The sequence below is a fragment of the Mauremys reevesii genome, unplaced genomic scaffold (assembly GCF_016161935.1).
Source record: "Mauremys reevesii isolate NIE-2019 unplaced genomic scaffold, ASM1616193v1 Contig12, whole genome shotgun sequence".
In the NCBI taxonomy this organism is placed as follows: Eukaryota; Metazoa; Chordata; order Testudines; family Geoemydidae; genus Mauremys; species Mauremys reevesii.
The window spans coordinates 209,230-236,770 of record NW_024100738.1 but is presented as its reverse complement, the minus strand read 5'-3'; the positions used below and the strand labels follow the sequence as shown (position 1 = coordinate 236,770).

Below are 27,541 nucleotides of genomic sequence, written 5' to 3'. Positions count from 1 at the left end.
CTCTCTCTCTCCCACCCAGGCTCCCTGTCACACTCCACCCCACCCCCACTTTTGAAAAGTACATTGCAGCCACTTGAATGCTGGGATAGCTGCCCATAATGCACCACTCCCAATGCCGCTGCAGATGCTGCAAATGTGGCCATGACAGTGCACTGGTAGCTGTCAGTGTGGCCAGACTGCAGCGCTTTCCCTACTCAGCTGTTCGAAGACAGGTTTAACTCCCAGCGCTGTACAGCTGCAAGTGTACCCAGACCATATATCCTTGCCGCCTCACAGCTGCCTGTGCGCAGCCCGGCTGTTAGTTCTGCCCCCTGCCCAGACCCCACCTCTGCCCCTCAGGGCCCCTCTGCTCCTCCTGCAGCCCCAGGGGTTCTTCCCCCCTCCCCAATCCATCCCTGGGGCTGCAGGGAAGGAGAGAGTCTTCCACAGGTCATAGACATGAGGAGTCAGAGGCTGGGTAGACAGAAGTCCTCCAAGGTGATAGAGACTGGGGTGTGTGAGGCTAGAAAGACTGATTTCTGGTTCTCCAGTGGGATATTCCCCACCCCTCTCAGGGACACAGTCGGAGCCGGGCTCCCAGCCACACCCGGAACCAGGGTCGGATTCTCTCCCCACGGACAGAGCCCGGCGGGAAAGTGAAGATCAGGGCCTCATCACCAGCATCGATAAATGTCACCTGCCCCCGGTCACAGTCCAGACAAACCCGGATCCTGCTGGGGACCCGGCTAAGGGTCAGGGGGGTCACAGGGTCAGTGAGAACCTGGAAGTGATGCTCCCACCACTCCACAGCCCAGATCCCACCCTCAGGGCTAAGGCTGATCCATCCCTTCCTCCTCACAGATTCTCTGGCCACCCCCACAGCCCAGCTTTCCCCATCCCCGACCTCCATCTCCCAGCAATGTTTCCCCGAGGTGAATCCCTCACAGCCCAGCACACAGGCCCAATAGTCAAATCTCTCAGGGTTGTCAGGCAGATATTGCCACATGTCTGCCAAGCTCACACTTTTCCCATCCTCAGATAGGACGAATTGGGGATGAGCCGTATCTGGATCCAGAGTCACATTTGCTGGAGAGAGAGAGAATCAGAATGTGAGGGGCAGAGCTCGGCCCTGGGGGAGGTTGGGACCATTTCTCACACTCCCCAACAGCCCCATCCTGGCTGGGACAGGCCTGGATCCCAGGGAGCTGCCTCTGTCCTGGGCACCTGAGACTGAGCGGGGACGTCACTGCAGTTCCTCAGGCTGTGTAATGGGACCCACTTCATTAGTTTTTCATTTGCTTGCTGAGGCTTCAACTCCCTCGTCCCTCTGCTGGGGCTGCTCCACACCCAGCATCAGAGTCACAGCAAGGAAGGTTTTAGTGAGGAGGGAGCAGAGGAGGAAGGTACCAGCTTTGAACCCCAGAGAGAAGCTCCCTCCCCTAATGCAGCCTCCAATCCCAGACCAGGGAACAGAGAGGAAGATGCCGCATTGGGGAAGAGCTGCTTAAGAGCAGTGAGTAGGTGGTATTGGGTGGGATAGCCCCATCCCTAGAGAGAAGGGAGGAGCTGCCAGCATCATAGGGAGAGCATCTCCCCAACCCAGGAAGCAGTGAGCAGCTCCAATGGGAAAGCCCAGCCCTGCCCAGAGGAAAGGCAGGATGTTGGAGAAGTGGATGAGGAAGACACCCTGCACCATGGTAAAGCAGAGGGATGTGTCAGTCCTCAGGGCAGAGAGCTCTGTTCACAGGCTGTTCAGGCAGAGTTTTTCTGGGCAGCTGTGTGGGAGTGAACTCAGGGAGCGCCTCACTGCTCAGTGTGTTGTTTTTAGGGCTGTGTGTGTCATAGTTGGTATCGGTTTGGTTGGTAACTTTAGCTACAATCTCATGAAGACGTTTTCTGATCATTTAAAAACAATCTCCAGCTGCAATCTCACCCTGTCTGAATGTTCCTAGGGATCCTCCTCTTTTCATCTCTAGTGCAGACGGCAGAGTGTCTGGAGGGGGGAAGGAGAAAGGAGATGAGATTTCAGCCTTTCATATTTATAACAGTGTCCCCACTCTCAATTCATAGAACTGTCTTTTAATTATGACAGTGAAACACACCAAGAAACACTCAGATATTTAATATAAAAAGGTCTGAAACCGTCTATTTCCTCTCTCATTCAGGCATCTCCCAGCAATGGAACCAATGTCCTTGCAGCCTCACAACCATCCCAGGACCCACAATCTGTCAGTGAGATTTACTTTTCCCCTCCTCATCCCCTCCCAACCTTCAGACTCCAGTTGGTTTGTCTCATTCACTTACTGCCTTTTGTCGTAACGTAGACCCAGATCATACAAAGACTTTGGCATAAAAGTAACTTTTCCCACTTTGGTCCCTTTGACACTAACGGGATGTTGAGAGTTTGTGAAATCCTGGCTCTAATTGTGAGCTGTTGGGTCTGTTTACTCAGCGCCTCTACAGAGAGCAGCACAACATGGCCTCGTCCTCCATAGGCAGAAATAGAAATAATAATAATCATCATTTTATAATTGTGGAAACTGAGGTGGGGAAGGTTGATTCAATGGGACAAATTCACCCCTGTGCCAGCAGGAGAGGGGTGACTCTGCTGTTCAGTGGCTGCAGGGGCCGGTGTAGACCTTGGCACAGGCTGAGGAAGTTCTGAAGCCAGCCAGAGCTACATCCCTGTGACAATGGCCCCCGTGTGTCTTGCCCAGCGTGCAGAGTGTCAGAGGCCCAGCTTTACACTGCCCACATCCCTCTGTCCCTTGTCCACCGCCCTCCCTCTTCCACCCCCCCTCACCACCCTCACCCCATTCCCAGCCCTCTCAGGAACATACCTTGTGCCTACAGCTGCTGGGGAGGAGGCACCAGAGGCTCCTGTGCTGGAGGGATCCCTGACCATGGGGGAGGGGTTTTCTCCTTCCCTACAGCCCATTTGGCCCCGACTAGCTGCCGTATGGGACCAGAGCTCAGTGATGGGTTAGGTCCACCTTTGAGAAGTGTGCCCCATGGTTTCCGATGGGGCAGTAGACGGGGAGGGCTCTGAGCTATAGAGAATTCTTTGCTGCATGTCTCGCTGTTGGGTCTTGCAAAAATGCTCGGTATCCAACTCACCACTATATCTGGGGTCGGGAAGGAATTTTCCCCCAAGTCAGATTGGCAGAGAGTTTGGGGAGGTTTCTGCCTTCCTCTGTGGTGTGGGGCATGGGTCACTTGCAGATTTAAACTAGTGTCAATGGTGGAGTCTCTGTAACCTGAAGTCATTAAATCATGATTTGAGGACTCCAGTAACTCAGTCAGAGATTAGGGGTCTATTGCAGGAGTGGGTGGGTGAGGTTCTGGGGCCTGCAATGTGCAGGAGGTCAGACTGGATGATCATGATGATCCCTTTTGGCCATAAAGTCTATGAGTCTGAGTCATTTCTTTCTTTAACAGTAATTGTCACGGCAGGGAATATTTTTGGTAGAAATAAAGGTTTGAATTAATCATCCTGAGTGACTTGGACCCCAAGTGCGTGACATTCTCACCCAACAAGTAAATAGAAGCATCATCTAATTGTGAACCAATTGGCCAGAGACACTCTCCTCCCTCACTCTCAGAGGCTCATCCCAATTTCCATTCCCAGATCCCTTCTAGGTACCTTTGAACTTCCCCAGAGTCTCCAATAGCACAATAGTTTTCTGGGAGAAACCACTGACTTGCTCTTCCAGTTCAGAAGAAATCTTCTCTGGCTGCTGGAACGTCCTCTTCTCACACCTAGAGAGAAACAATTTCAGGTGATTATATTTCACTGGGTGACTCCTTATAAGTTCTGGCTAGTGAGTTGCTACTCTAATGGGCCTGGAGTTAGAATTCTTCAACTTCTTCCAGCCTCAGAGCAGGTGCAGCACAGCCCAGGGCCAAGCAGCCTTCCCTTCAAAGGTCATTAATATTCTTCAACTCTGGTCTGGAGAGACCAGCTCTGGGGACAAAAGGGGAATTGAGTCTCCATGGCCAATTCACTCCTTGGCCTCCATGCTCTGAGGGACAGGAGGTTCCCAGGTGAAGTGCTGTAGAAATCTGCCTCTAGGAACTAGACTGAGACACCAGCTACCCCTTCCCCAGCTCATTTCTCACAGGTCTCCAAACAGTCCTCAGGTTGGAAACATTCTTGACAACTGCTGGCCTGGGCTGAATAGTGACCAGTGCCCCAGCAGTGACAGGCCCATATTCCATCCCCACAATCCTGAGGAGGCCAGTCCCCCAGGGAGGTGACATCTCTAGGAAATACTTGAGGTCAGTCCTTCCCACTGAATGGAGAATTGCAGAGAGTCTTCTATACAAGGGTGAGAACCTCAGGATGAAGTTGATCAGAGAGATTCGTATCCAACATGTGACCTTCCTCACACATTTTGCTGTAGATCCCTGGGGAGATGCAGTGCTAACATCACCACCAAGTTCCTTCCCAGCGCTGTGAGGTGTGAGGGGGAATGAGAGAGAGCCATGTACCTGCTCAAGGTGCTTCTAATATCCTAGAAGAGAGAGAGACAAAAGAATTTCAGTCCCCTCTGACACACACACAGGATTCCAGGGAAGGGATTTTGCAAATATGGGGAAGGGAGGCCCTGTCCTGGTCCAGCATCATGGACTCCCTGAGCTAATGGGGGTTTTCCATCTCTCATATCTCTGTGTCTGTGACTTTGCAAAGAATAATAGTTATTCACGTCAGCAATGCACATGCCGAGTTACACCATGGTCTCCGACTGCTGGACTCCAGTGCTTAGGATTCAGGAGCCCTCCCTTCCCAGTGTGGGGGTCTGGCATGTTTCTAACAACAGGTGCCGGTTTCCAATTGTCCCTGGAGGTGCTCGACTCCACCCTCACCCCCACTCCACCCCTTCCCGCAATGCGAAACCCTAGCGCTACTCTTCCTGCTCCCACTCTACCCCCACCCTGCCTCTTCCCCGCCTCCTCTCATGAGCACACTCCCTATCCGCTCCTCCCTGTCCCTTCCAGCATCTCCTGCACACAGTCGAACAGCTGACTGCAGCAGGCAGATGATGCTAGAAGAAGGGGGAGGAGTTGATCGGCAGGGCTGCTGGTGGGCAGCAGTGAGGGGGAGAGCTGCCTGCCCTGGAGCACCCACCTATGTTTCTCATTCAGTCTCACCTGCAGGAATTCACTCGCTGGCTTCTGACACTTCCCCTCCATCTCACTGATCAGCTCACTCAGATGGGAAATCTGCTCAGAGAATTTACTGACATTTTCATTCTGTATCTTCACAATCTCCTCATCCAGCTTCTCCAGCTGGGCCAGCAGGAGTCACTCTTGTTCCTCCAGGAACTGCTGCAGTTGGTGAAATTCAGACACAATCTTCTGCCTCTCGGTTTGTGTTTGTTTCTGTATGAAAATAGGAAAAGGGCTGGTCAGGCACATGGGTGGAGCCCGGGGTCCTTTCATGGAGAGCTGAGTGTGCAGGAGAAAGAACTTCATTGAAAATCCTCAGATTTCTGACATTTGACTCTAGCCTGTGGGTACTAGGCAGGGGATTCTCTCACACCTTCCCCTTTGGCCCCTGTATCTCTGAAAGGGATGTTTCTATGCCTGTCATGGTCAGCATCTTCTGTTATTTATGATCTCTGGCAGGACTCAGCACTACACTGACAGAGACACCAGGGAAGATAAAAGGAGAAAACATTTTTAAAATGCACAAAATGACCAGACACAGCGGACAGCACTTCACAGGGACATTCAGTTCACTTGGGGAGGATTTCTAGGAAAGCCACAAGGGCTAGACATTAACTCATCAACTGCAATGGAAGCTTAGGGCTTGTCTACACATGGATCTAACCCAGCAATCCAGGATCATGGAGAAACACACACAAGTCCCATGTTCACGTAGGCCACACAGGAGTCTGCCTCCAGCAGGCCTCCCACTGCCAGTCCCAGCTGGTTCATAACAACAGGCACCTACCAGATATTCCCGGCAATTCCCCTCTCCAGTCGCTTTCAATCCCAGCAGCTTTTCTCTCTCTTCCCTCAGAGTCTTCAAATGGGCCTGGATTCTTTCCTGAAGAAACAGAAATGATTTAGGAGGTTTCATCTGGATAGTTGAGAGGTGCTGGGAAGTGGGTGTTTTTCCACCCAAAACCCAAGATGACTGTGGTTCTAATCGCTTTGTGACATCAGGACCACCAAGGAGATAAAATCTTACTAATGGAGACTGGGAGCATGTTCTATTATGACTTGTTAACAATTCCAGTTCAGTCTTTTTAGTAATTAGCGAGAGATCTCAATTATACCCAAGCTTTACTGGTATTTGTGAATTGATTAGGGGTACAACACGTAACAGGGCACCAAAGTCACATGAGGGTGAATCAATAAACCAGTTTTGTAGAAGGTTTCACAAACCAAGTGATACAAATTCCAGAAGCCACCAGGGTTTAAATAGGGGCTGGGATTTCAGCCCTGAAGCACTGGGGACCAGGGGCGGCATCTTATATGGGCTCGACGTGCTTAAGCACCAGGAATATTCAAGGCTGAGGGCTCTGCTCCACCAATATTTGGAGCTGGGTTCCCTCCTGCCCCCACCTCCGAGCTTCCCTGCCTGAAAGAAAACAGCCAGTGCCTCTCTCCTTTGTTTGTGTTGCTTCTGCCTAAGGCTATAAAGATCAGTGGCCGGCAGCCTCTTGGAGCACCGGGGGAGGGGAAGAGGGAGAGAGGAGCAGGAAGGAGGCACACAGGTGCTTGGGAGTTCTCTCCGCTGCCCCGGCACCCAGGGGCAGCAGCAGGGGTGGGGAGGCCACCCATGATGGCAACCCCCCCACCCCGGTGTGATGAACTGGGAATGTTCTTAATGTTTTCTCTGAATACTGTGTTGGTGCCTCAGTGTCCCCTATGCAGTTCTTAAGTATCCAGGTGGTGGAATAAGGGTGTGTGATTGCTACAGAGCAAAGGTGCCAGCTGAAGGTGTTGGAGACAAAGAGGTCAGGTGACCTCCTGGCCCGGAAAGAAACTGAGCAGAGAGGAGGGGCTGGAGGGTGTTTGGGAGTCTGGAGCTGGCTGGGAACGAGGAGTGAAGTGCAGAGAGGGCGGATCTGGCTCACTGCGCCCAGAATGGACCCTGTACCTACAAGCTCTGTGTTAGACTGTGTTCCTGTCATCGAATAAACCTCTGTTTGACTGGCTGGCTGGCCGAGAGTCACGTCTGACTGCAAAGTGGGGGTGCAGGACCCTTTGGCTTCCCCAGGAACCCACCGGGGCGGGCTCACTGGGGGAAGCGCACGGAGGGGCAGAGGATGCTGAATGCTCCAAGGAGAGACCCAGGAGGTGAAGACATGTGAGCTTCTTGCCTTGAAAAAGTCTGCTCCAAGGGAGAGGAGGCTCCCAAAGTCCTGACTGGCTTTGCGGGGAGCAGTTCCAGAGCATCACCCGGGGACTCCATGACACCCGGTACCCACCATAGGGGAGGCGAGTGGCCTTTCTGGACCTAAGAGAGTCCCTAGGAGCATGTGCCTTGACTGTGGTGGAGAGTGAATGTGCTGCGGAGGGGGGAGAGGAGGGGTCCCTCCCCTAGAGCTTGCTGCTGCCGGTAACGGGGTGGAGGGGGAGTCCTCTCTGGCCCTAGCCCTGGGGCAGCCTGTCTGCATCCCAAGTTCCTTATCCCCAGCCCTGCCTCACCCCAGAGCCTGCGCCCCCAGCACTCCAGCCCTGAGCACCCTCCTGCACTGTGAACCCCTCATCACCAGCCCCACCCCAGAGCCCTCACCTGAGGGGAAAAACGTGCAACTTAAACTTGGTGGTCAGTTTGGAGTATCATTGTGTTTAGCACAATACTTGATTATTTTACACCCCTTTAAAGTATATAGTCATATACAGGTGTTACAAAGTGGGAATGTTCTTAATGGTTTCTCTGAATAGTGTGTTGGTGCCTCAGTTTCCCCTATGCATTTCTCAAGGATCTAGATGGTGGGATAAGGGGGTGTGATTGTTGTAGAGCCCTAGAGTGCCAATGTGATGCCGTCTGCACAGAGAATGGCCGAAACCCTTTCTCCGGGCAACTGATGGCCTGGGCCACACTCCTGCAAGCTGCCAACTGAAGGTGTTGGAGAACAAAGAGATCAGGTGGCCTCCTAATGCCTGGAAAAGAGACAAAGGCCAGAGGAGGGAGTGTCAGTGCCTGTGCGGACTTCCGGGAAGCACATAGTATGGAAGGGGATGCTGGGATGCTTTGGAACAACTCCATACAAAGCCAGTCAGGACTCTGGGGGAGCCTCCTCTCTCTGAGCAGACTGTCTCTAGGGCAAGAAGTTTACACCTTCCTGGGTCTGACCTCGGAGCATTCAGCCCTTCCACACCGTGCGCTTTCCGCAGCGAGTCTGCCCAGGCAGGTCCTGGGGCAACCAGAGGTCCCTGCACCCCTACTCTGCAGTCAGACGTGACTCTCAGCCAGCCGGTGAAACAGAAGATTTATTAGACGACAGGATCACAGTCTAAAACAGAGCTTGTAGGTACAGAAAACAGGACCCCTCAGTCAGGTCCATCTTGGAGGGTGGGGAGCCCAGACCCAAGTTCTGGGTCTCTCCCCATTTCCCCAGCCAGCTCCAAACTGACACTCCCTCCTCTAGCCTTTGTCTCTCTTCTGGGCAAGGAGGCCACCTGATCTCTTTGTCCCCAACACCTTCAGTTGGTACCTTGCAGGGGAAACTGAGGCACCCACACAGGATTCAGAGAAAACATTAAGAACATTCCCACTTTGTCACAACAGGTGCAACAAAATATAATACCGTATATTGAAGCAGGTAAGTGCTGCTCCTGACTTTCCACTTTTAATTGACCCTTGTAATCTTGTGGTGCCAACGCGTTGTAGCTTCATTTTATATCGGCTTACAGGGCGAGAGCGGGGGGAACCACCATTTTGGGCACCACCAAAAATTATACAAACCTGCCGCCTATGCACCCATGTCTATTTTCTCATGTCTCTCTGCTCCCCATCTCCTGGGGGCTCTGTCTAGTGCCCGCTCCCACCCACCCACTCAAAACAGCAGAGGAGGTTCCCCCTCCTCAGGTAGGAAGGGTGGCCTAGTGGTTCAAGCACAGGCCTGGGGCTCAGGTGTGCTGGGTTTGAGTCTCTGCTCTGCCACTGACTCCCTGCTTAGCCTTGGGAAAGTCACTTCACCTCTGTGTACCCTAGATCCAACCTGCCACGTTGGGCTAATGCTGACCCTGCCTCCGAGGCTGAATCCCTTCATGGCTGTGTGGTGAGGGGGGAACTGGAGATACCAAGGTGAGTAGTTTGGGCTGAATTTCTCCACAGCCGGAGAGTGAGAGCCAGCTCCACACAGAGGGCATGGGAGAGAGAGGGACTCAGCTGTCAGAGCTTCAGCCCCCCACACCACCCTGCATGGTTCCTGCTGGAGTCCAGGGCTTCTCCTACTCACCCTGCCCAACCCCCTGCCCAGCTACCACAGCCCAGGGCTTCTTCTCCCCACCCCTGCTCAGTGCGGCTCCTGCCAAGGTCCAGTGCTTCTCCTTCCCCTAATGTGCCACTGCACCCATCTAGCGCGTGCGCCTAGGAGCCCTGCAGCCTGCTGGGGCGATTTCAAAGGGCCTGGGGCTCCCAGCTGCTGCCACCACTACCAGGCACTGGCAGCTGCCGCGACTGGAGGCCCCGATGTCAGACGGTGGGTTCCTGTTTGTGGGTTACTAAGCAGAGAGACACCCCTCTGCAGCCCAGATATAGGCACCTATCCATGAGAGGGATGTGACTTAGGGCACCACTTCCTCCCTTGTCGGCATCTCCCATTGGCTAGCTGACATGGCTGCCCGCCTACTGAGGTGGCTTTTGTGAATCGCATTGTAAGGTGCCTGTGTCGCCCTGTGGCATTGTCTAGGGAGTGTAGGCCCCTGACTCAGCTCTGAGGGTCACAGTGCTGCTGTCCTTGCGATTTTCTCACTGCCTAAAAATTACTCACTGTGATGCTCAGCACTGCAACACCTGAGTCCCTTCATGGATTTCCCCCTGTGTAACCAGTCACCTCTCCGCAGAGCACAGCTGAGCAATTCCTGATTGACATGGGTGTGCACAGGACAGAGGCAGAGCACAGGCTGGTTAGTGACACATCACACAGTAAAATCCAAACTCTCTTCCCAGAGGCACAATATTCCTTGCAGCTGGAACATTAAAGTGGAACAAACACGAAGAATTATTTGTAATGTTTTATTTCCAGTAAGTAGCAAAGTAAAAGGAGCTGAGAAGGAGCTTTAATAACTGCAGCAGGGCAAGGAGATCCCCAGCTACTGAGAACAGTTTTCTTTATGGCACTAAAATTGCACCAATGGCCAGGAATTAATATAGGGAATTAATGAGTTACAGTCTCACTGTCAGTAACATGAAATAAATCTCCCCGTCCTGCTCACATTCCCTTTCCTTTTGTACTGTCCTTTTCTATTCATTATTGTTCTAGCCTCACTTTCCATCCCTCTTTATTTCCCTGTGTGTCTCCTCCCTGTCACAGATCATCCCCCTCGGCTGCTCTCTTCTTTCCCTGATCTTATCCCTTCCCCTCCTGCTGATCCCGGACTGGGAACCCCCAGTGAGATCTAAGGACACAGATCTATACAAAATGCTCCTGGCTGCTGCTGCTTCTCCCCAACCCCCCCAATTGATTGATTCATGCTGTGTCCCTGCCACCCCCACCTCCGCCTGCCCCCTGCCCGGCTGTTAGTGCCACCCCCTGCCCAGCCCCCACCTCTGCCCCTCAGGGCCCCTCCTGTAGCCCCAGGGGTTCTTCCCCCTCCCATCCCTGAGGCTGCAGAGAGGGAGGGGGAGGTGCTTCCAGGGGCAATAGAGATGAGGGGCCAGAGGCTGGGTAGATGGGAGTCCTCTAAGGTCATAGAGACTGGGGTCCCTGAGGCTAGAGAGGCTGATTTCCAGTTCCTGCCTCTGCTGCATGTCTCAGGGACACAGGCAGAGCCGGGATCCCCGCCCCACAAAGAACCAGGGTCGGATTCTCCCCCCAGGGACGGAGCCCGGCGGGAAAGTGAAGATCGGGGCCTCGTCACCAGCATCGATAAATGTCACCTGCCCCCGGTCACAGTCCAGACAAACCCAGATCCTGCTGGGGGCCCGGCTCAGGGGCACGGGGGTCACACGGGAGAGAGCCTGGAACTGACCCAGCCAGTGCCGTTCCACAGCCCAGATCTCCCACTCAGGGCTATACCTGATCCTTCCCTTCCTCCTCACAGACTCGCTGGCCACCCCCACAGCCCAGTCTCTCCGATCCCCCACCTCCACCTCCCAGCAATGTCTCCCCGAGGTGAATCCCTCACAGCCCAGCACACAGAGCTCAGTGTCAAATCTCTCAGGGTTGTTGGGTAGTCGCTGTCGAGTGTCTCCCCCTCTCACACTTTTCCGATCCTCAGACAGGACGAGTTCGGGATGAGCCGTGTCTGGATCCAGAGTCACATTCCCTGGAGAGAGAATCAGAGCGTTAGGGGCAGAGCTCAGCCCTGGGGGAGGCTGGGGCCATTTCTCACACTCCCCAGCAGCCCCATTCAGGCTGGGACAGTCCCGGATCCCAGGGAACTGCCTCTGTCCTGGACACCTGAGGGTACGTCTAGACTACCCGCCGTATAGGCGGGTAGTGGACGATTGAGACACAATATATCGATCCCCGAAAGTGCTCCTGTTGACTCTGGAACTCCACCAGCACGAACGGCGGTAGCGCAGTTGACGGGGAGCCGCGGACGTCGATCCCACGCCGTGAGGACGAGAGGTAAATTGATCTAAGATACTTCAACTTCAGTTAAGCTATTCACGTAGCTGAAGTTGCGTATCTCAGATCGACCCCACACCCCCACCCAGTGTAGACCAGCCCTGAGATTGAGCAGATATGTCACTGCAGCTCCTCAGTCTTTGTAACGGGTTCCACTTCATTAGTTTCTCATTTATCACAGAGGCTTCAGCTCCCACATCCCGCTGCTGGTGTTGCCCCATTCCCAGCAGCACAGACACAGCAAGGAAGGTGTCAGAAGTTTTTATTGAGGGAGCAGAAGTGGCAGGTACCAGCTTTATGCCCCAGAGGGAAGCTCCCTCCCCTAATGCAGCCTCCAGTCCCAGGCCAGGGAACAAAGAGGAAGGTGCAGCAATGGGGAACAGCCACTTAAGTCCAGAGAGTAGGAGGTGGCACTGGGTGTGGTAGCACCATCTCCAGCCTAGACCGAAAGGAGGAGCTGCCAGTCTCACAGGAAGAGCATCTCCCCAATCCAGGAAGCAGGGAGCAGCTCCAATGGGCAGCCCAGCCCTGCCCAGAGGAAAGGCAGGATGTTGGAGAAGAGCGATGGGGAGACCCCCTGCACCGGGGTGAAGCAGAGGGATGTGGCAGGGAGCTCTGTTCACGTGTGACTCAGTTAAGAGTGTTTCTGTTCATCAGAATGGGCATGAACTCAGCACTAAGGGTGGTGTCAGGACTCTTTTTGTGTCCCCGCCCCCTCCGTGGCCCTGACTGAGGCCCTGCCCCCTGGCCAGGCTGGGAGACTTGCCCGCTATGGAGAGCCCCTGACACTCCACCTGCCCTGGACATGGGTCCATGGGCCTTTGGCAGCAGTCCCCAGCCCATGTCCCCACTCCCCGGGGTGCACCACCCTGGGCAGGTGGAGGATCCAGGGCTTCCCAGTGCAGTCCCTGGATGGCAGCCTGGTTCTGGCTTCTGGCCTGGCCAGGGTCTCAGGGAAAGAGGAGCAGGGGTGGGGCCATTGAGAGAGGCCAGCACCAGGAAGAGATTGGTGCTGTGGGCAGGGGCTGCACTACACAGAGAGGAGCTGCTCAGCTGCCCTGCCCTAAGCATAGATACTGCCGGCCATGCTCCACCCCTGCCAAGGCTTGCAGTGTGGGGGGGCAACGTGGCCCTTTTCCCCCAAACTATGCCCATGCTGAAAAGTGTCCTGGTCATCCCACCTTTAAAAGTGTGTGTGTGTTGTGGGGGGAGACATGGGCCCCTGGATCTCCTTACCGTTTAATGTGTTATGTTTAGGGCTGTGTGTGTCATGGTTGCTGTCAGTTTGGTTGGTAACTTTAGCTACAATCTCATGAAGATGTTTTCTCTGGAATTTTCTCATTATTTAAAGGCAATCTTCACCAGCAAACTCACCCTGTCTGTGTGCTCCAAATGATACTCCCCTTTTTCTCTCCAGTTCAGACGGCAGAGTGTCTTGGGGGAGAAAGGAGAAGAGAGGTGAGATTTCAGACTTTCATATTCATAAGAACATCCCCACTCGGAAACTGTTTCATAATTATGACAGAGAAACAGACACAGAGACACACTCAGGTATTTAATATAAAAAGGTCTGAAACCTATTTCCCCTCTCAGTCAGGCATCTCTCAGCAATGGTGCCAGCAGCCTTGCAGCTTCACAACTATCCCAGGACACACAATCTGTAAGAGATTTACTTTTCCCTCCTCATCCCCTCCCTCCCTTCAGACTCCAGTTGGTTTGTCTCATTCACTTGCTGCCTTTTGTCATAACCTAGACCCAGATCATACAAAGACTTTGGCATAAAAGTAACTTTAGCCACTTGGGTCCCTTTGACACTAACGGGATGTTCAGAATTTGTGAAATCCTGGCTCTAACTTTCAGCTGTTGGGTCTGTTTACTCAGCACCGCTACAGAGAGCAGCATGACGGGACCTCGTCCTCCATAGGCAGAAATAGAAATAATAGTAAAATTATTTTATCAAGGTGGAAATTGAGGTGGGGGAGGATTGGCTCAAAGGGTCCGATTCCCCCCTGTACCAGGAAAAGGAGAGAGGGGAGGGGCCATTTGTGACTCTGCTGTTCAGTGGCTGCAGGGGCCGGTGCAGACCTTGGCACAAGCAGGAAAGTTCTGAAGCCAGCCAGAGCTACATCCCTATGACAATGGCCCCCATGTGTCTTGCCCAGCGTGCAGAGTGTCAGAGGCCCAGCTTCACACTGCCCACCTCCCTCTATCCCTCGTCCAGCCCCTCCTCTTCCACCCGCCTCACCACCCCACCCCATTCCCAGCCCTCTCAGGAACACGCCTTGGGCCTGCAGGTGCTGGGGAGGAGGCACCAGAGGCCCCTGGGCTGGAGGGATCCCTGACCGTGGGGGAGGGGCTTTCTCCTTCCCTCCAGCCCATTTGGCCCAAACTAGCTGCAAACGGGACCAGAGCTCAGTGATGGGCTGGATCCGCCTTTGAGAAATGTGCCCCATGGCTGGTGATGGGACAGTAGATGGGGAGGGCTCTGAGCTATAGACAATTCTTTGCCACGTGTCTGGCTGTTGGGTCTTGCCAAAATGCTCGGTATCCAACTGACCATCATATCTGGGGTGGGGAAGGAATTTCCCCCCAAGTCAGATTGACAGAGAGCCTGGGGATTTTTTTCCTTCCTTCCTCTGCAGCCTGGGGCACGGGTCAGTTGCAGATTTAAACTAGAGTCAGTGGTGGATTCTCTGTAACTTGTGTATCTATTGGGTTTCTGGGAAACGGGGCGGGCAAAGCCCGCCCCATGCTAACGGATCCCCCCCCAGCCTAAGGGGAGGTTCCACAGGGCTTCAGAAACCCACTAATTGCGGGGGAGAACTAATAAAAGAACAGGGACAGGGCAGTTATCCTGTTTCTGGGATAAAAGGAGGTAAAAGGTGAAAAGCAGCTGAGGTCGGCTGACTGGGGAGGCAGCCACAGTTGGGGCCACACCCAATTAGGCCCCAACTGGCCCTGATCAAAGTGCTGGGAGCTAGGCAGGCAGGAGTCTCACTGCAGGGCTGCCTGGGAGCAGAGCACAAGGTACCTTACACAGAGCAGGGCTGGGGTGGGGCAGGCACAGCTGGGGAGCTCTTTCCTGGCAAGTCCCCAGGCTGAGGCCTTGATAAGGGCCAGGGATGGTACTAAGGCTAGAAAGGCAGTAGGTCCAACCCCTTTGCTAATGATGAGTGGACATTGTGGACTGCAGGCTGCCCCAGAGAAAGGGGGCTAGATGACTGGCAGTAACCACTGAGGCAAGGTAGGTATAGAGGGTTGGGATGCCCCTGGGAGGGGAGACCCAGAGTGTGGGGGTACTGCTGTGGGCAGAACCCCAAGGTAAGGGGCACTGGGGTCCAGGAGGGACATGGAGGGGCTTGAGGCAGGAGAGACACTGGCCAGCAGGGGGCACTCTGGAGCGGGAAAGCTAATTCCCTGACTGACCAGCAGGAGGCGCCGCACTGCTGAGTGCTCAACCAGTTACACTTGAAGTTTTAAAATCATGATTCAAGGACTTCAGTAACTTGGCCAGAGGTTAGGGGTCAATTGCAGGAGGGGGTGGGTGAGATTCTGTGGCCTGCAGTGTGCAGTTGGTCAGACTGGATGATCATGATGGTCCCGTCTGGCCTTAAAGTCTTTGAGTCATTTCTTAATTTAACAGCATCATCTAAGTGTGAACCAATTGGTCAGCACCATTCTCTTCTCAGAGGCTCATCCCAATTTCCATTCCTAGATCCCTTCTAGGTACCTTTGAACTTCCCCAGAATCTCCATTAGCACAATCGTTTTCTGGGAGAAACCACTGACTCGCTCTTCCAGTTCAGGAGAAATCTCCTCTGGCTGCTGGAACTTCCCCTTCTCACACCTGGAGGGAAACAATTTCACGTGATTATATTTTACTGTGTGACTCATTATAACTTCTGGCTAGTGAGTCGCTGCTCTAATGGGCCTGGAGTTAGAATTCCTCGACTTCTCCCAGCCTCAGAGCAGATGCAACACAACCCAGGACCAAGCAGCCTTCCCTTCAAAGGTCATTAATATTCTTCAACTCTGGCCTGGAGAGACCAGCTCTGTGGACAAAAGGGGAATTGAGTCTCCATGGCCAATTCACTCCTTGGCCTCCATGCTCTGAGGGACAGAAGGTTCCCAGGTGAAGTGCTGTAGAAATCTGCCTCTAGGAACTAGACTGAGACACCAGCTACCCCTTCCCCAGCTCATTTCTCACAGGTTTCCAAACAGCCCTCAGATGGGGAAAGGCTCTTGAAAACTACTGCCCTGGGCTGAATAGTGACCAGTGCCCTGCAGTGACAGGCCCATAGTCCATCTCCACAATCCTGAGGCAGCCAGTCCCCCAGGGATGGGACATCTCTACAAAATACTTGAGCTCAGTCTTTCTCACTGACTGGAGAATTCCAGAGTCTTCTGTACAAGAGTGAGCACCCCAGGATGGAGCTGATCAGAGAGATTTGTATCTAACATGTGATCTCCCCACACATTTTGCTGTAGAGCCCTGGGGAGATGCGGTGCTACCCTCATCATCAAGCTCTTTCCCAGCATTGTGGAGTGTTAGGGAGCCACATACCTGCTCAAGGTGGTTCTGACATCCTAGAGGAGAGAGAGACAAAAGAATTTCAGTCCTCTCTGACACACACACACAGGGGATTCCAGGCTAGGGGTTTAGGAAGTATGGGGGAAGAGACCCTGCCCTGGCCCCAGGGCCATTGATTCCCTGAGCTTATGGGGCTTTTCCATCTTTCATATCTCTGTGGCTCTGCTAAGAATAATACTCACTCAGATGTCAGCAATGCACATGCCGAGTTACACTGGGATCTCCGACTGCTGGACTCCAGTGCTTATGATTCAGCAGCCCGCTCCTCCCTCTGTGGGGGTCTGGCATGTTTCTAATGATGAGTGCTGGTTTCCAATTGTTCCGGGGGGTGCTCAACCCCAGGCACCACCTCCACTCCAAACCTTTCCCCAATGCCACACCCCAGCCCAACTCTTCCCACTCCCACTCAACCTTCACACTGTCTCTTCCTCACCTCCTCTTGTGAGCTGCCATAAATATTAAGGAAAGAGTAACATAAAATACCTCCTTGCAGCTGTACTGAATCACTTTACCTCTAAGGGGTTAAGAAGCTCAGATAACCTGGTTGGCTCCTGACCAGAAGGACCGATAAGGAAAGAAGATACTTTCAAATCTGGTGGGTTGCGGGAGGTTTTGTTTGGGCTCTGTTTGTTTGTTTCCTCTCCTGATCGAGAGATAGACCAAGCAGCTACAACATCTCCTGAAAATCTACCTGAAATGATCCATCTAAGATTACAAAAATTCTAACTAAGGCAAGGAAATGCGTTAGCTTATTTTTTTGTTTTAGCTTGTGAATTTTCCCTATGCGAAGAGGTAGTTTTATTCCTGTTTTTGTAACTGTGAAGCTGAGTCCAGAGGGGAGTCCTCTGTGTTTTAAGTCTTTTTTATTACCCTGTAAAGTTACCTTCTATCAATGATTTTGCAGGTGTGATTCTTGTATTTTTTCTTTATAATAAAGTTCTTTTAAGGACCTGATTGATTTTAGTGTCCTAAAGATAAAGGTCTGGTCTGTACTTACATTAAAGGCAATTGGTTGGTATATTATTCTCAAGTCTCCTCAGGAAAGGGGGTGAATGCGCTTGGGGGGATATTTTGGCGGAATAGGGATTCCAAGCGACCCATCTCTGAATTTTTGTTTAAAATCAGTTGGTGGTGGTGGCAGCAATACCGTCCAAGGACAAGGAAAGGAATTTGTGCCTTGGGGAAGTTTTTAACCTAAACTGATGGAATATAAAATTAGGGGGTCTTTCATGTGGGTCCCCACATCTGTACCACAGAGTTCAAAGTGGGGAGGGAATCCTAACATGAGCACACGCCCTCCCCGCTCCTCCCCCTCCCTTCCTCCCAGGATCTCCTGCACACAGTGGAACAGCTGATTGCAGCAGGCAGATGGTGCTGGAAGAAGGGGGAGGAGTTGAGCGGCAGGGCTGAGGGTGAGTAGCACTGAGGGGAAGAGCTGGCTGTCCTGGAGCACCCACCTATGTTTCTCATTCAGTCTCACCTGTAGGAATTCACTTGCTGGCTTCTGACACTTCCCCTCCAGCTCACTGATCAGCTCACTGAGATGGGAAATCTGCTCGGAGAGTTTACTGACATTTTCATTCTGGATCCTCACAATCTCCTTGTCCAGCTTCTCCAGCTGGGCCAGCAGGAGTCGCTCTTGTTCCTCCAGGAACTGTTGCAGTTGCTGAAATTCAGACACAATCTTCTGCCTCTCGGTTTGTGTTTGTTTCTGTATGAAATAGGGCAATGGCTGGTCAGGGACATGGATGGAGCTTTCATGGAGAGCTGAGTGTGCAGGAGGGTGATTTTCTGTGAAAATCCTCAGATTTCTGACATTTGACTCTACCCTGTGGGTACTAGGCAGGGGATTCTCTCACACCTTCCCCTTCCCGGTATCCCCCTGAAAGGGAAGTTTCTCTGTCAGTCATGGTCAGCATCTTCTGTTATTTATGGTCTGTGGAAATTCAGACCCAGAGCAGCAGGATGCAGGACTCAGCACTACAGTGACAAAGACGTCAGGGGAGTTAAAACAAAGAAACGTTTTAAAAATGCACAAAATGTCCAGACCCAGTGGACAGCACTTCACAGGGACATTCAGTTCACTTGGGGGGATTTCTGGGTAAGCCACAAAGGCTACTCATCAATTGAAAGGGAAGCTTAGGACTTGTCTACACATGAATCAAAACCAACAATCCATGATCATGGAGAAATACACACATAAGCCCATGTTCACCAAGGCCACACAGGAGTTTGCCTCCAAACAGACCTCCCACTACCAATCTCTGCTGGTTCATAACAACAGGTACCTACCAGATACTCCTGGCTTTTCCCCTCTCCAATCACTTTCAATCCCAGCAGCTTTTCTCTCTCTTCCCTCAGAGTCTTCAAATGGGCCTGGATTCTTTCCTGAAGAAACAGAAATGATTTGGGAGCTTTCATCTGGATAGTTGAGAGGTGCTTGGAAGTGGGTGTTTTTCCACCCAAAACCCAAGATGACTGTGGTTCTAATTGCTTTGTGACATCATGGCGACCAAGGAGATAAAAATCTTACTAATGGAGACTGGAAGTGTGTCACATTCAGACTTGTTACCAATTCTGGTGCAGTCTTTTTAGTAATTAGTGAGAGATCTGAATTATAACCAAGCTTTACTGGTATTTGTGGACTGATTAGTGGTACAGAGCATAACAGGGCACTGGAGTCACATGGGGGTGAATCAATAAACCTGTTTTGTAGAAAGTTTAAAGAACCAAGTGATACAAATCCTTGAAGCCACCCGGGTTTCACCCTTGAAGCCCTGGGGCTGCACTGGTTGGGCAGAGCTGGTCTAAGCACCAGGGCAAACCCCGTGAGATGTCGGGAGGCCATTCGTCTGGTCTGAAGCTGCGCAATCCCAGTTTTGTGGAGCACTGTCCCTGTCCGGCAGGGACCCAGCACTGAACGTGGCTTTGTCTGGTGCAAAAGGGAGAGGAGGAGACTGAGGATGCAGGAGGACACCCGTGAGGGTGGGGGCAGGGCTGGGGTGGCACCTTCATGCAGAATGATGCAAGCAGGTGGCACGCTGGAAAAAGCGGTGGTGGGGTCCACACAGGGTGACTGATACTGGTGAGGACGGGCCCATGCAGGCAGGTGTGGGCATGTCCGATGTTCTGGGGATGCCTCAGTAATCACCCTAATTAGACATGATGCAGATTTGTATAAAGAATGGTTTTGGGTTTGCCCTACTACTGTCCTAAAGCCTTTCCGTGGTGATGTCCCCTGGGCAGAGGCCCCACTGTCCCATTCCCTGGTAAAGATCCCGGAAGCAGTGCATTCTGGGAGATTTCAAAAGGCTGCCTGGTGGGACTCATGCAGGGGTTTCAAACTCAAATGACCACAAGGGCCACATGAGGACTAGTACATTGGCCTGAGGGCCGCATTACTGACACCTCGTCCCGCCGCCCTCGGCCCCGCCCTCACTCCACCCCTTCCCTGCCCCCATTCCAACCCCTTCCCCAAAATCCCCACCCCAACTCTGCCCCCTCCCTGCCCCCAGGGGGTGCAGGAGGGGTGTGGGGTGAGGCAGGGGCTCAGGGCAGGGAGTTGGGGTGTGGGGTGTAGGAGGGATGAAGGGTGCAGCAGGGGGTCAGGGCAGGGAGTTAGGGTGCAGGAGGGGTGTGGCAGGGGGCTCAGGGCAATGGGTTGGGGTGCAAGGTGCAGCAGGGGGTTCAGGGCAGGAGGTCGGGTGCAGAGTGCGGCAGGCAGCTCAGGGAAGGGGGTTGGGGTGCAGAAGGGGTGCAGCAAGGGGCTCAGGGCAGGGGGCCAGAGTGCAGGGTACAGCAGGGGGTCGGGGTGCGGCAGGAGGTTCAGGGCAGTGAGCTGAGGTACAGGAGGGGTGTGGCAGGGGGTCAGGGTGCAGGAGGGATGCGGCAGGCGGCTCAGGGCAATGGGTTGGGGTGTGGGGTACAGCAGGGGGTCAGGGCAGGGAGTTGGGGTGCAGGAGGGGTGTGGCAGGGGGTCGGGGTGCAGGATGAGGCAAGGGGCTCAGGGCAGGAGGTTCGACTGCAGGAGCAGTTCAGGGGGCGGGCTCTGTCCCAGCGTGCACTGGGGAAAGGGCAGGCTCTGCCTGCCCTGCCCCTGCGCCGCTCCGGGAAGCCGCTGGAACGTGTGGGAGCAGGGGCACGGGGTGTGTGTGTCGCTGTTGCTTCAGGCACTGCCCCCAGCATCTCCCATTGGCTGGGAACGGGGAACCGCAGCCAATGGGATCTGCTGGGGGTGGTGCCTGAAGCAACAGCAACACACACACCCCTGCGCCTCTGCTCCCCCAGGTTCCGTCCGCTTCCCGGAGCGACGCCGGGGCAGAGCCGGCCGACAGGAAGGGAACCTGCCCTGCCCCTGGTGCGCGTGGGGCCGGAGCCGCTCTAGATAAATACTTGGGGGAGGCCGCGAGGAGCTCGCGGGCCACAGAAAATAACCTCGCGGGGGCGTGTTTGAGACCCTGGACTAATGGAACGACTTTGGCTGGTCCTTGCCCACGTACACAACAGAACAGGTCAGACTGACACTGGTCAGCTCCAGCCTGGGGTTGGTTTTGATACAACCCAGTGTAATCCCAGTGGTACTTGGCATGGACCTGCGCTGTCTGGAGCCCTTTTGTGTACGGACTGAAGGTGCTCGGGGTCCCATGCAGGGTTTAGCCCAGTGATCTCCTCTAGTGCAGGGCGGCAGCATCTGAGTTTAACCCCTCATGGAGCGACACGGGAGTTCAGAATCCCAGTGAAAAACCTCCTCTGCCTGCTGGGCCTGGGACCTTTATCAAGGTGTCTCTCCCTCCTAACGGAGACAATTCATCACTGGGTGGGGCTGATGCTAAGATGGCAGCATGGCAAAGTGGTTTGGGCCTTGGCCAGGGTCTAAGGACATCTGGGTTCTATGCTAAGCTCTGTCACTGACATGCCGGGTGACTGTGTGCAACTTTGCTGCCCCGCTTTGTGCCTCAGTTTCCCATCCCACCTTTTGTCTAGCTAGACCAGTGATCACCTACCAGTCAATTGCAATTGACTAGTAGATCCTGGAGATTTTCCCAGTCGATCACGATCTCCGGCAGCGCAGGCAGGCTCCCTGCCTGCCCCAGCCGTGCAGCACTCCCAGACATGCCCAGCATGTCCCCACAGCCTGGGGTGAGGGCAGGGTTCTCTTCATGGGGCTCCTGCCTGCAAGCACCGCCCCCGCAGCTCCTATTGGCTGGAAATGGGGAACTGTGGCCAATGGGAGCTGCGGGAGTGGTTTCTGCAGAGAGGGGCAGCATGCGTAGCCACATCCCTCCCCCCCCCCCCCCGCCAAGGGGCACATTGGCACCTTCAAGGAGTGGCGCAGGGTCGGGACAGGCAGGGAGCCTGCGTTAGCCCCGCTGCACTACTGACCCGGAGTCACCTGAGGTAAATCAGTGTCACCCAGCTAGAGTCAGCTTCCCACACCCCCTCCTGCACCCCAAACCCCTACTCCAGTCTTGACCCTCCTCCCAGAGCCAGCACCCTGTGCCCTCAGCTGCACCCCAACCCTCTGCCCCAGCCTGGAGCCCTCTCCTGCACCCCAACCCTCTGCCCCAGGCTCAGCCCAGAGCCCCCTCCCAGACTGCAAACGCCTCAGCCCCAGCCCAGAGCCCGCACCCCCACCTGAATCCCAACCTCCTGCCACAGACCGGTGACCGAGAGTGAGGGTGGGAGAGAGCAAGCAATGGAGAGAGGTGGGGTATGGAGTGAGCGGTGCTTCTGGGGGTGGGGTAAATCCTGCTTTCATCATTTGATATTTTGCCTCTGTTGCCGCACTGCCAGACCATTAATTTTGTTATAGCATCTCCCCACACAATGAAGACTTTGCAGAGCTGAATGATGAGTCACACCTGTGCCAGATAACTTTCAGTGAAATTAGCCTGTCATTAAAACCCCAAAGTTAACCCATTAAATTTGACAGCTATTCCCTACCTTGTACTCCTGGGCAGCCTCCTGGATGGGAACCACGGTGTGAGCGTGGTGAGCCCGGGATCTGTCGCACACCACGCAGATGGGGGTTTGATCCTCTTCACAGAACAGTTTCAGAGCCTCCTGGTGTCTCTCACACACCCCGTCCCCTCCTGCTCCTTTTGCCACCTGTAAACTCAACTGCTTGACGAGTTCTAGGATCCTTGCCAGCTGCCTGTTGGGCCTGAGGTTTCTCTGCTGCACAGTTTCTCTGCACTGAGGGCAGGAGGCGGCTGTATCGGATCCCTCCCAGCACTGGCTGATGCAGGCTCGGCAGAAATTGTGCCCACACTCCACACTGACAGGTTCTGTGAAATACTCCAGACAGACGGGACATGTCGCTTCCTCCTGGAGACTTTCCATGGGGTTCTCTGCAGCCATGGCTCCCTCTGGGCAGTTTGTAACAGGCTTTGTTTCAAATTCCTGAATTCACACTATGCCCCGCCTGCAGCAGCAAGGGGGTGTTTCCTTGCCTGAAAATGACTCCTGCTGTTTGCTGAGCAGGAAGGACCCAAACAATTTCACCCCTGGAGGCTTTAGTGTAAAAATGTACAATCACACCAGTGCCAGGTAACTTTCAGTGAAATTAGCCTGTAATTAAAACCCCAAAGGGCATTCAGTTAGACAGCTGGGGTGGCATTTTTGTGCTCTGCCCCTTTCTCAGTAAACAGACTTTTCAGGATCAGGACAGTGACTCATAAGCTTTCTGGGTCTACTTGCTCAGCATCTGCTCAGAGCTCAGAACCGTGAGGCCCTCGTCCTCCATAGACTGTAATGCGAAGAGACACACAGGCATTGTATAGATGGGAAAACTGAGGCAGAGAGAGGGGTGGTTCAGTAGGCCCCCTACTCAGTGACTGCAAGGGCCAGTGCAGACCTTAGCAGCCAGGGCCAGCTCCAGGCACCAGCCTACCAAGCACGTGCTTGGGGCGGCACCTTGGGAGGGGACGGCGATCGGGGTTTGGTTTTTTTGTTTTTGGTTTGGACAGGCGGCGCTGAGGGGGGCGGGAACTTGGGCAGCGCAACATGATGGTCGGGGGGGTGGGGACTTGGGCAGCGCGATGTGGCGCTCGGGGAGTTGGGGACTTGGGCGGTGCGACGTGGCGCTTGGGGGCCGGGGACATGGGCGGTGCGACGCGGCGCTCGGGGAGGGGGCGGGTGGCACTCTTTTTTTTGCTTGGGGCGGCAGAAGTGTTAGAGCCGGCCCTGGAACTCTCTTGTGTTTTAGCTGGTTAAGTGAAAGAGCAATAATGTTGGATGTGTGCAAAGAGTCTCTCCATGTGTTAAATGGTCACAATGAGCCCCCCAGAGAGAATTCAGCTGAAACCAGCAGGCTCTCACCTTGGCCTGGAGTTCTGGGAGACAGTGCATTCAGGCATGTGGGAGTCTGCAGGGTCAGCTCTGCACTATGGGTTAGGCAGCGGGTTTCACACCTCAGATAGGGGGCTAGAGAGCCCCCCCAAGAATGTGCCCTGGGATCCCAAGACTGGAGCAGTGGATGGGCTCTGTTCCAGTCCCAGAGGCTTGAATTATCAGAGGATCCTGGGGCCCAGTTGCTTGGGTTCCCCTTACTGCAGTCCGGTGGCACCTAACCGGGTCTGGGTCAGACGGACGCACCCCCCCCCGCAATAAACAGAAACTCTCTCAGTACCCAGCATGCAAACACCCTTAACTCTGACCAGCTGAGTTCTGGTGACTATTTCTACATGTCTGAAATATTAAATTCAGAGACATGAATGAAGAGGTCTCCCCCTCAGGGCTGCCACATCCCTTTGCCTTGGGCTGAGGGGGGCTCTTTCCTGTTCCTGGATTAGGGAGAGTCTCTCCCTCCAGCGCTGCCACCTCCTGCTCCCTTTGTCATCGGGTACAGTGGGTTCTATTAATGGCTCTTCCTGGGCTGGGCAGACACTGTCTCCTGCTCCAGGTCTCCAGGCAGGGCCCGATTACCCATTAGGCTAATGTGGCTTTAGCCTTAGGCCCTCCTATTTTTTAGGCCCTACTGGTCAGGCCGGGGCGGGGCTGAGTGGGGTGGGGAGTGAGCTTGCTCCGGGAGCCCTGCTGGAGCCAGCAGCAAAGGCAGAGCAGCCCCCTGTGGCTTGGAAGCTGCTCAGCCGGCAGCCTGCTGCTTCCGCTCCCTCCTGTCTGTGTCTCCTGGCACTGCAGGATCACACTCACAGGCGTGCACAGCACATTCCATTCGGGTGTGCACCCCGGGAATTTTATTTATTTTTTTAAAGGCGAACATCATAAAGGTTGGTGTGTGTGAGGGGGTGTGGTGTGCAGGAAGGGGCTCAGGACAGGGAGTTGGGGTGCAGGAGGGGTGCGAGGTGCAGGCAGGGGGCTCAGGACAGGAAATTGGGGTGCAGGAGGGGTGCGAGGTGCAGGCAGGGGTCTCAGGACAGGAAATTGGGGTGCAGAAGGGGTGCGAGGTGCAGGCAGGGGTCTCAGGACAGGAAGTTGGAGTGCAGGACGGGTACGGGTGAAGGCAGGTGGTTCAGGGCAGGGGATTGGGGTGCGAGGTGCAGGCAGGGGGCTCAGGACAGGGAGTTGGGGTGCAGGAGGGGTGCAAGGTGCAGGCAGGGGGCTCAGGACAGGGAGTTGGGGTACAGGAGGGGTGCAAGGTGCAGGCAGGTGGTTCAGGGCAGGGGGTTGGGGTGCAGGAGGGGTACAGGGTGAAGGCAGGTGGCTCAGGGCAGGGGTTGGGGTGCAGGAGGGGTGCAAGGTGCAGGCAGGGGTCTCAGGGCAGAGAGTTGGGGGGCATGGTGCAGGAGGGATTTGGGCTCTGACCTGGCACCGCTTACCTGCAGCGGCGCGCTCCCTGCCTGCCTGCCCTGGCTCCACACTGCACCACTCACCACGTCCCTGCGTGGCCCCTGGGGTTGGGGGAGGGGCACAGGACTCTGTGTGCTGCCCTTGTCATGCCTCCAGGTACCTCCCTCGAAGCTCCCATTGGCCGCAGTTCCTGTTCCCAGCCTATGGGAGCTGCTGGGGGTGGTGCCTGGACCAACACATGGAGCCCTTTACCCCGCCCCTGGGCCCCAGGGACCTGCTGCTGTGCCAGCCGCTTCTGAGAGCGGCACGGTGCCTGCGATACCATGGGGGGCCGCCCCGGCCGGGGGAGCAGGGAGATGCAGCAGGGGAGGAGGCAGAAAAGCAGCGAGACACACGGGAGAACCCCAGGGGACTGTCTGTGACTCCATGTTCAGGCTGTTCTAGTACTGATGATGATGATGATACTAAACTACTCAAGATAGTTAAGACCAAAGCAGACTGTGAAGAACTTCAAAAAGATCTCACAAAACTAAGTGATTGGGCAACAAAATGGCAAATGAAATTTAATGTGGATAAATGTAAAGTAATGCACATTGGAAAAAATAACCCCAACTATACATACAACATGATGGGGGCTAATTTAGCTACAACGAGTCAGGAAAAAGATCTTGGAGTTATCGTGGATAGTTCTCTGAAGATGTCCACGCAGTGTGCAGAGGCGGTCAAAAAAGCAAACAGGATGTTAGGAATCATTAAAAAGGGGATAGAGAATAAGACTGAGAATATATTATTGCCCTTATATAAATCCATGGTACGCCCACACCTCGAATACTGTGTACAGATGTGGTCTCCTCACCTCAAAAAAGATATTCTAGCACTAGAAAAGGTTCAGAAAAGAGCAACTAAAATGATTAGGGGTTTAGAGAGGGTCCCATATGAGGAAAGATTAAAGAGGCTAGGACTCTTCAGTTTGGAAAAGAGGAGACTAAGGGGGGACATGATAGAGGTATATAAAATCATGAGTGAGGTTGAGAAAGTGGATAAGGAAAAGTTATTTACTTATTCCCATAATACAAGAACTAGGGGTCACCAAATGAAATTAATAGGCAGCAGGTTTAAAACAAATAAAAGGAAGTTCTTCTTCACGCAGCGCACAGTCAACTTGTGGAACTCCTTACCTGAGGAGGTTGTGAAGGCTAGGACTATAACAATGTTTAAAAGGGGACTGGATAAATTCATGGTGACTAAGTCCATAAATGGCTATTAGCCAGGATGGGTAAGGAATGGTGTCCCTAGCCTCTGTTCGTCAGAGGATGGAGATGGATGGCAGGAGAGAGATCACTTGATCATTGCCTGTTAGATTCACTCCCTCAGGGGCACCTGGCATTGGCCACTGTCGGTAGACAGATACTGGGCTAGATGGACCTTTGGTCTGACCTGGTACGGCCTTTCTTATGTTCTTATGTACTTGAGTGTTCTCACTTGATACCTGGGAGGTGAGGTCTAAATACAGGACACACGACCAGTGGGAGTCTGTGCCCTGGTTTATAACTGTTTGCCCTGAGGTTGGTGCTCATGTTCGTGAGCTGCTGCCCACAGCTTGATGGGAGAACTGAACGTGGGTCTCACAGGTGCCAGCTGAGTGCTCTCACCATGGGGCTGTTATAAGGCAGATGATAGCACCAAAACCACCTCCTGCTTCTCTCCCCGCACCCTTTCCTGTGGAACGAGGCAGGTGCTGATTTCATTCCAGCAAGAAATGCCTTAGGCGCCTGAGCCACCTGACGTCAGATGCTGGGTTCCCGTCTCTGGGTGGCTAAGCAGACGTAGACACCTCTCTGCAGCCCCGATTTAGGCACCTGTCTGTGAGAGGGGGCAGGGCTTAGGACACCCCTCCCCCCTTGTCGCCTCTCCCATTGCCTAGCTGAGATGGCTCCCCGCCTAGTGAGCTGGCTTTTGTGCATCGCACTGTAAGGTGCCTGTGATGCCCATCCATTGTCTAGGGAGTTTAGCCCCTAACTCAGCTTTACAGAGTCTGATTTTCTAGTTGCCTACAAATTAAGAACAGAGACAGAGCCCTGGCTGGAGCATGACACATCCCAGTAAACCCCAAACTATTAGGGGCACAATATTCCCTGTGGGGGTTGGGGGGGGCACAACCAAGTTAGGAAGCAAATCCCAGGACTCTGCCACCAGCACCTGCAGCTGGGACAGTAAATTGGAACAAACACAAAGAATCGTTTGTAATGTTTTATTTACAGTCAGTAACTAAAGGTGGTAAGTAAATGGAGCCGAGAAGGAGCCTTAATAACCACAGCATGGAAAGGAGATTCCCCAACCACTGAGAACAGTTTTTTTAATGGCACAACAACAGGACAGTTGTCCCGGAATTAATACAGGGAATTAATGAGTTACAGTCTCACTTTCAGTAACATGTAACAAATCTCCCCGTCCCGCTCACG

At 53.8% G+C, this 27,541-nt stretch overlaps 1 protein-coding gene across 1 annotated transcript; it reads right to left on the bottom strand.

Annotated features, from left to right (window-relative positions):
* Positions 1–506: 506 nt before the first annotated feature.
* LOC120392848 (zinc finger protein RFP-like) lies at positions 507–22,688 on the bottom strand. Its single transcript, XM_039517527.1, has 8 exons — positions 22,272–22,688; positions 18,621–18,716; positions 17,809–18,039; positions 16,302–16,324; positions 15,469–15,584; positions 13,113–13,172; positions 11,252–11,433; positions 507–883 (listed from the first exon to the last, which is right to left on the bottom strand). The coding sequence occupies exons 1-8, from the start codon at positions 22,686–22,688 to the stop codon at positions 551–553; spliced, it is 1,458 nt and encodes a 485-aa protein (XP_039373461.1). The 3' UTR covers positions 507–550.
* Between the last annotated feature and the right edge of the window lie 4,853 nt (positions 22,689–27,541).

Excerpts from the sequence above, each read along its gene's own strand:
- LOC120392848 (XM_039517527.1), bottom strand. The coding sequence starts at position 22,688 with ATGGCTGCAGAGAACCCCATGGAAAGTCTCCAGGAGGAAGCGACATGT. Across the intron at positions 11,434-13,112 it reads ATTTGGAGCACACAGACAGG|GGAATGTGACTCTGGATCCA; the intron begins GTGAGTTTGCTG and ends TTCTCTCTCCAG. Across the intron at positions 884-11,251 it reads GACATTGCTGGGAGGTGGAG|GTCGGGGATGGGGAAAGCTG; the intron begins GTGGGGGATCGG and ends TGGGAGATGGAG.